Source organism: Echinococcus granulosus (assembly GCF_000524195.1).
Source record: "Echinococcus granulosus chromosome Unknown EG_S00133, whole genome shotgun sequence".
Taxonomy (NCBI): Eukaryota; Metazoa; Platyhelminthes; class Cestoda; order Cyclophyllidea; family Taeniidae; genus Echinococcus; species Echinococcus granulosus.
In genome coordinates, this window is record NW_020170513.1 from 108194 (window position 1) to 117291 (window position 9098).

Below are 9098 nucleotides of genomic sequence, written 5' to 3' on the forward strand. Positions count from 1 at the left end.
GTAGTCACATTCTCACCTCGTCAGACAATCCGTAGCATTTATCTCCAAAAAGGCAATTAGCCGGTCTTGGTGCCCCGGACCGCTACCAAGGGGCATTTTTAAGGTCAGCTAGGGAACCAGGAGGAGATCTACCTCTTTTACGACTCAAAAAAGGAGAAATCATCTTCATGGACTGCGAAAATGCCTCCTTCTAGAGGTATGAGCGGTGTTAAAAAAAACAAGGTATCGTTGCCACCACCTGTGATGCGTCTTCTCTTCTATTCATATTTTCATCAACTAAAAGTTGTTTCTCGAATGCACACAATCGACTGGAAAGTCGCATTTGTCACTGTGTGAAGTGACTAGAAGTGTTTTGATCAGCCGCCATACGCCCTGCAGTGTCTCATTTTGTCTCGGTTTTTGTGTTTGTGTATGGCAAAACGAGGAAGGAGATGGTAAAGAAGAAGACGAAGAGACTAGAAAGTTCCAAGCTGTGACGTAAATCAGCAACGCAGCCGTTGATAGTAGTAACAGCAACAACGGCGACAGCAACAACAACAACATCAATCGCCTCCGCTTATGCATGCAGACGGGCAGACAGGAATGAATAATTAATCTCTCCTAGTGTCGATGATATAGAATGATTACACGGGCATTTTTCGGTGTTGCACTGCCCTTTTACAAGTCATACGCTTCGGGATAACACCCAATCACCTTTTGGTGAGGAATGGAAAGGTGTTTTGGGAAGTAAAATAGCCACAGTTTGAAAGATGGCCTCGCGGAGTTCCTGGCAAGTGTGATGAAGTGGCCAGTTTGTTCATCAGTCAGTAGCTGGATGCGAAAACTGGGGAACCGGTTTGGCGAATTTAAGTGAATCTAACTTGACAGAGCGGTGTTGATGTGGCGCTCCCTCGAGGCATCCACCTAACCGCCACATTTGTGTTTTCACTGTTGCTCCCATTGGCTTCAACGTCATTGTAAACTCAATCTAACGTTGACAGCTCGAGCAGGGTGGGGAGAGTTGTTTTGCTATTCCACGCCTACGCATGACAACTTGAGTACTGTCGCGTGCATCCCTTGACAAAGTGGTCCAAGCAAGCTATGTCAAGGCAATGGAAGGCTGAGCCATAGCTGAGTAGTGAGTGGGAAAGGAAAGCGTGATGATTCCTTTCTGTGGGGACTTTACTTTGCCCCAGGCGTTCAACACCCAGGCCACGTCAACTCTACATTGAGGTTCACAATCACCAGGTCGTTATCTGTCTCTTCCTTCTGACATGACATGACAACCTGACCTAAGTGCAGTGAAGATTGAGGAAGAGAAGGAGAAGAAGCCTTCTGCTGTCCACCTGTCCTCGTTGCAAATAACACTGGCGGATTGCCGTGGCTTGAGGCAATGGAGCGACTTGAAGAAGCGCTACCGTTTGCCAATCTCCGTGTCATGAAGAGCGTCACGGCCTCGACGACAGGTTTTGCTCGTTTAAGTGAGTGACAACCTCCCTCTAACTCACTTCACTCGGGTGCTGAATGATTGGGGTACGACGGTACGACCAGATTTCAAGTTGATAGGATCTCAAAGGCATAAATTCTAATTTAGGCGTGTTCACTACACTTGGTTTTATTCCGCATCCACCTCACCTCAAATCCTTCCTCTAGGTAGACAGAAAAGCGGAGTGTTCTTTTTTCCTTCCGCGAAAGGAACTCAAACTTTTCAAGGATGGAATTTGGTTAGTTGCCGTGGCAATCAATAACGCTGAAATGGTCTTTTTTTACTGTTGGATATGCCTTCTGCTTCTGTGGATTGAAGATATGGTGGTACAATCCGTTAAATATTTGTGAATTTTATAAAGTAGGAATTCACCAAAATGCAGTTCCAGGGAGACCGCTGGAAGCCTCTAACCCCCGCCAACGTTTAAATATGACATTTTTTTCTGTTGTGGTTACCGACCTTCACTGGTTCTCTATTCACGGTGATTTAAATCTTTCCAACAAAAGAACGGAACAAGCAATCCCGCAGAAACATATTTTTGCTCCCCCCAAAACTAATTTCGGTTAGAGACTCCCGGGTGTGAAGAAAACATGCCTCGGAGGAGGCTTTATTTTGGAAAGGAATTCCATTCCACGCTTTACTTCAACTCGCTGCGTGTGCATGTGTATTTGACTTGGCCTTGATTGCGGAAAGTGCCCTTGTTCAAGGGAGGCACAAGACTCCAGTGATTACTCAGCTCTCGCCCGCACCAGCACACCGTCAGTGTGTAGACGGGCGCGCACCAACACACACACACACAAACAAGTCCAACTGCAAAAACAAAAACAACGGTGTACTGCTGCTGTTACTACCACTGTCATCCCAAAGGCTTCTCCTAGATTTGGGCCGATGCACGCATGCACGCACAGAAAACTGCCAAAAGTTCGACTGTTTTGATCATACCGAGAGAAGGGCGTCGCCGTGCACAAAGAGCACAGGTGAAGGTGGTAGACCATTGGATGAGTGGGGGTGACGCAATCAACTGTGTATGGATTTATTACGGGGCGAACTTTGGTAAATGTTTAAATACCAAAGGGCAAAAATAAGTTAACCCACAATCACGGCCCAGCCTATTTTTCAGGTGTTAGACCAGAGGATGGAAAAGTTCAAATTCCACCCTGTAGTTTGTAGCTAAATGTGCATATGCTCCTCACTTTTTTTCCTATTTACAAACATATTTATAACCTGAGTTTTACGAAAATTACTTCTGCTCTGAGGTAGATATCCGCGAAAAATGAGGGCTTTTTTAATGCTAATAAAAGAAGGAAGTAGTGGAAGCAAATTTCGTCCAATTCCTCGGAAGTCCATTTTTTGTCGATGGCTGATTTTTTCCCTCAAAAAAAGACACAAAAGAAATGCAAACTTCCTCATACAATACTTGTACTCCCTTAACGCAGCCACTCCATCGCTCTCCACGAAAATAACTTGGCGGCTCACTTGTGAGGTGAGAATCAGTTCTCGCTCACCCCGGACGGCTAGGTTTAAGCCACGACTCAAAGCAGACGATACACCAGACAGCACTGCCCACCCAGATTGTGGCTGTCGTCGTGGTTTTTGCTTTGACGTGGCGGCAGTAAAGCCATTGGCTGTAAGCCACAGCCACACGCAGGGAACGTTGGTATATGCTGAAAAGGCGTAATCAACACTTGTGGAGTCAACACCATCTCAGCAATGCTTATTCATGCCCCTGTCGATAGTTGGGAGAACGTGAAAATATCTTTCGAAGAGCTTCATTTAATGTAAGTGCAGAAAATAGGTGATGTTTGAGTTTTTCCGGAGAAAAAGGAAACGCCAAGTCCAAAGCGAAGCAATGAGGTCACTGTGAGGACAGAGTGGCTCTTTGCGAATTGCGTCTCATCAATTCCCTCTGACTGAGGTCGTAACGTAAAAGTGGAACTTCCGACATCATCAGAACTGCTGGTCAATTTGTATGGGTAGTCAGGGACCGGTGATACCGACAGAATTGAAGACAGGAAGTGAAAACTGAATCACTCTTATCTAAAGCAAACTTCTTTAGGCAGTTCTTCCCATTCCCCTCTATCTAAAGGGACCAGAAATTGAATTCCCCTTTTTAAAGGTCTATTGTCAATGGTCCTTGAAGTGGTTCTGGGAATGTTGTAATCACTGTGATCAGTAGGTGTCTTGGTTAGCCTGCTTCATTAGCAGGGCGCGGGTCTTAAATTATTGAGGGGCCGCATTCAGAGGGGTGAAGATAACGTCCGAACCTTGATGTTATAGCATTCGGAGGAATGAAACAAAGCCACTGACATGCCATAAGTTACCGTGCGCCCGAGTGCTGAAGTAGGTCGATGGCTGAAGGCGCATAAGGTATCCTTACTTCTGACCTTACCCAAGAAGTTGCACGCCAACTGCAAATGAAAGCAACCGTGATTGGGATGGTGAGGCGTGTAAAGCCTTATCAGTAGGTCTGTGGACTTTGTTTGAATGGAGTCCTTTGCCAAGTGGTAAATTTAAGTGGATCAACACAAATAATAAATGCTGCAAACAGATTTGCCCAGATTCATGAATCGGTAGATGCAGATCAAGTCCACCTTCCAAAGTGTGCACCGCAATAACTGCTGAGTACATTCTTCCTTCCTCTCCTTCCTTTAGCCCAATGGCTGGCGGACTGTCCCTATTTAAAAACTCCGGCACAGGACTATTCACCCGCGATGACAGCATTCTTGCCTCCAGTCTCCTCCTGGCCGGCAATTCTCTCATGAATCGGTCTTCTGAGCCTTCCTCCACTTCCACATCGACTCCCACGACCGCGACACAGTTCTACTCCCAGTTTCAGAATTACTACCACCTTCATGAGAATGATATTTTTCCCTCCTCCCTTATCCCACCCCCCTCGACCACTACCATCCCCACCGCCACATGTGGTGAGGGCTACTCCTCACAAATGCCAAACCTCACAGCATCACTCCTTCGAAGTCGTTCCGACTCACTAAGTCGTCGAGCGTCGGAACCGAACTTGCAGAAATTTGGTGCCTCTGTGGACAATTTCAGCGCTGCTGCTGCTGCTGCGGCGGCTGTTGCTGCTGCCGCTTCCGCGACGGCAGACCGAGGCATAATGGTGCAGCAGAAGGTAGGCACTGAAGGTTGTGGCACATGAAGAATCAATTGCGAATTATTCAGCATGATAACATCCATTTATCTGCTTCCCCCTACTCAGATGCAGCTCTCAAGTTACTTCTACAGAAGTTGTAAAGCATGTCCATCTTAGAGTAGCTTTTTTAAGAGTCTGCAGAAGGGACAGGAGGGTAAATCACGGGAGACTCGGAAGGCTCAAACGATTCTCCAGATCATGCTGTCGTCGTCGAAATGGAGTAGTATATCAAAACCACATGTGAGGCAGAGGTAGAGGGGACTTCTGAATCCGCTGTCATTCTGCTGTCATTCTTTCCTACCTACAGAATACAACTGAACAGTTGGTTCGTGCCCTTCGTGGAAACCTTCTCCTGGAAGGAGACTCGTCACTTACAGCCACTACTGCTACCAGCACAGCTCAACCTCCAACTCAGACGAGCTCAGAGACAGAGCTGTATCAATCACCGATGCAAGGCGCCTCCCAAGTCTACGATGAAGACACCGAGGACATTGTTGACGACGATGAATCCACTATTTTCGTACAGGAGAGCAACGGCAACAGGAACAGTAATGGTGGTGAAGATGGCACCGGTACCAAAAGCCATAACAAAATTACAACTACCATTGCTATGACGCAGTCATGAAGGTATATCTTCCAGGAAAGCACTAGAAGGAAATCCTCAGATCCTCTTGCATTTTAGCGTCGAGATGCACGAAGAGAAATCTGTATCATCTCCATCCATCTTTCCATTCACCGAGTACCCATTCATCGACATCCCCGATGCTGAAAGTATTGTATTGTGAGATGTGCCGTACTGTAACGCTTCTAACTTCTTTTGCTGGCTGTTCCTTTTTTTGACTCACGTTCCCGATGTCGGAAGGATGAAATAGATGCTTTTACTATAGCTTGCCTTCTCCCTTTTTCAAAGATCGCCTTGGCAGCTACCTTTTCAGATGCCTGGTTGGTTGGAGAAGCATGTCAACGGTGTTTCAGACGAAGGACAAAGAAACTTCAGGTGAAGTGGGAAAGGACTGGTTTAAATTGTGGCATCCCTGAAGACGTAGTAAGGCGCATTGTTGTAGCCGAAGGCTTTGTTTTGGTATACCATCGATGGATAAGTAGCTCGTCATAGCACCCAAGTGGAGGTGCTGGAGATGCTAGGAGTTTCAATTCTTCTCTACCCTGTTCCCTCTTCTTTAAGTGCCGTTCCTGGTGTTCGCCATGGAGACAGGTCCTCCTGTAAATTTTAGATGACTACGCGGAAGGACTGGAGGCAGTTTTTTGCCTCTTTTATCGGTAGAGGTATGTGTTATAGCTTTAATTGAGATTTCTGAATATCGCGTTCTCTGCAAGGCTAGCGGCAATGGAACTTAACGACATCCCCGAGGTCATCCGCCAGTAGCAAAACCGAGAAAAGGAAGCATCATGACCTTAGATCATAACATAAATCGCTGTGGTCATGGCTTTGGTAAAAATGCATCTCGAAACGGTCTCGACCCAGTGAAACCCGTTTCCTCGATTACCTCAAAATCGGAGTGCCTGTCCTAGGCCAAAGCGGTTTCGATGGCTCCTTTATGCTGAGGCCTCGCAAACTTACTCGCCCAAAGTAGACGCCTCCCTTCCCCAACCTTTGAGACGGTTCGTATCTAGACTTCGTCATAAGGCGCATTAATAGGAAAGGTGTATTCATTAACCTGTGGAAGAACTAGAGGAGCTGCGGAAGTTACATGAATGGATACCTTGACAAGAAGGTGTTCTCTGGAGTGCTTCATGCTTGATTGAAACAAAGTTTTACTGCAAGACATTCGGTTGAGAATCTAACTTAGATTTAAAGGTCAATTACTATGCGTTTATTTATTTCTCCCAGTTTAACCTAAAGATAAGGGAAAAAAGTGCCGCCTTTTTACACCTCTCAACCGTGGTTTGGAGCAACTTTAATGAAGTTGTGCATGATAATGCCGCTACTCTCAAATAATTTGGTAATCACACTCTAGAAATAATAATCAATTATTTGTTGTTTTTTCTCTAAAAAGACCAAAAAAGGATTAAAGTGATCTCAGGTATGGAAACTGAACCGGAGGGTCTCTCAAACTCGAAAGGTGTTGGCTTGCAGATTTCGCTTTGATGATATGTCAGGTTGGTTTCCCTATCAGTTTGGAATAGTATTTAGAACAAGAAGATATATATTTACAATAAGCCTTTCACAGCAACTGCAGACACATTTGTACTTGTGTGGGAGGGACTTCTGCGACTTATCTTGAAGTGGCCTATGACGGCCCTGAAGCCTCAGTGAGTCCACGGGCATGTTTGCAGTCTTTTGGTGATATTTACATTGGATGGAATTTTCTAAAAATGCAGTATATGCATTTCCACTTCCAGTGTCACATTTATGTGACACCCCGATTTTTCACTTCGACTGGGTGTCACATATATGTGACACAGGTTCTCAATTAGATTTCATGATTACCATTTGCACTGAATTGTGCACCACAAACCGAGTGATCAAATCAGAACCTGAAAGTTCTCAATATGAGGGCATCCTCACTTTTTGGAGCTTTCTATCGGCAGATGAATTAGTTACACCTAAACAATTTTCATCTAGCTTTATGACGGCAAGTGTGTTCAAGTGATAAGTGTTGAACCTTCTCAATATCATTTAATAACATTAGTTTTGATCACTTATTGTTTCCTACTCAGATAAAGTTGTTGTAAAATTCCACTTTTATAAAACGTTTTGCCTCCAGTTGAGAATGGCCTTGACCCGAGTAATTGCATTCCTACCCCTCTTTTATTTGCCTTGTGATTGTCTAGCAACGAGAAAAAGGGCCTATTTTGCCTTCTTGAAGAAATTGAGATGGAGCAAAGCATACTCTGTAACAGTACTTCGTTAAATACTACTGAGTGATATAAGGGGTAGGATATCGTCTGACCCTGAGTTGTACAAGGCCAGTGATCTCCTGCAATGCAGTACACATAAAAAAGTGCAGGACGGTGAAGTCATCGGAACAGGTAAGACGTATCGCTAACATTAAAATTAAATGTCACCACAACTATTTTTAACTTTCATCGCGTTTCGGTGCTCGACACCGGGGGCTGACCCTGGAGAGCGTGAAGGACAACTCTGACAGGGTTTGCCACATTGACTGGCGTAAATTTTAAGCCAAAGAAGGACTCTGTGGTTGGCTTACTTCTTCTCCAATAAATCCGGAAAAAAATAAATGCATTTATTTTGTAGAGAAGTGCACCATTTAGGTTAAACTGGCTCTGCTTATGCTTTTAAATCTTCCAGATCGCGTAATCCGTCCCCATCCTCTTGTGACAGGCCGCTGGTGACGCAGTTTCTCCTACCTTTCAAGTTTCCTCCCCGGAGGCTAGTCGATGGCATGAAGGTTGTATCATGTGTGGTACACGCAATCCCACCCATCACCATCCCCAGTGGCCTAATCAAACCCACATCGTTTCGACCATTTTATCAATCCCTTCTTCATGTTGTCTCCCAATCACCGGGTCCCTTTTTTCTAACTTTTAGTGGATTACCTGACTCAATCTGAATGAGGAGTGGAAATAAATGTCAATTTGCTATTGTATTGCTCTTCAAAGAGCGATTTCGCTTAAATTTGAAAGGACTTAATCGTGGACGGCCACTTGGGGGACATGATGGGTTATAGTTGGGTAGTCGTAACCATATCTACCGGCGAGTATATCACCGCCAACTTCCCCCTTATTTTAAAATCAGAAGACTACAATTTCTTCAACTTTTTTGTCTGTACAAAATAGACTGGAAGGTGAAGTGGGAGATGGAAATGATCGCGGGAGGAGTCACACATCAAGGGTTGTAGGGAAAATAAACGCATCACCATATAGACACCTTTCATAAGTCGGGCTTGGGAATCCTTTACTTCATTACTCAATAACTAGAAACTGTGGTTCGTTCTTTTTAAAGAAGATGAAGTCGCTATTTTATAGAAAAAACTGCCTTTACATGAATGAGTTTAAAGGACACTTGATGGAAGCGAACGCAAGGCGTAAACAGTGTAATGACGAAAGGAACTGATAAGAAAGGACGGCATTTGTGCAGTTAGATGCAAAAGACGACCAAAATAGCTGGCGCAATTTTCGGTGGAGCTGTTTGCTATCAGTTGCTGGAGCTTATAAAATGCGTACGATGCACGACCTGGATGAAAATCCTTCTCCTTCGTCAGTTCGGTACGCATTCTTGTGTCGCCTAATGCTCTCCACCGCCTTCCCACTAGGTGGAATTCTTATATCGAAAAAAAGGCGAGTCGAAAGAATGGAGGCGGATTTTAATTTGTCTGCTTCTGGAACTGCCAAAATCGCTCTTCAAAGTTATGGTGGGGCAGTTGAAATAGCAGAAAGGATCACCCAGAATCACCTTTCGTTTGCTTGATTCTTGTGTACAGTCACTTAGCGGTAGATGCTGCTTCACGTACTGGGAAATACGCCTCCTCCTCCTCCTCCCCCTCCTCCTCCTCTCCATCT

General features: G+C 45.0%; 1 protein-coding gene across 1 annotated transcript; it reads left to right on the plus strand. All coding sequences in view use genetic code 11, as the record gives it.

Moving 5' to 3' along the window:
• Window positions 1-1372: 1372 nt before the first annotated feature.
• On the plus strand, window positions 1373-5241 carry EGR_09134 (hypothetical protein; the record flags this gene model as incomplete). Its single annotated transcript, XM_024498383.1, has 4 exons — window positions 1373-1460; window positions 2902-3118; window positions 4118-4595; window positions 4924-5241. 4 exons carry the CDS (start codon window positions 1373-1375, stop codon window positions 5239-5241), a joined length of 1101 nt encoding a protein of 366 aa, XP_024347205.1.
• Between the last annotated feature and the right edge of the window lie 3857 nt (window positions 5242-9098).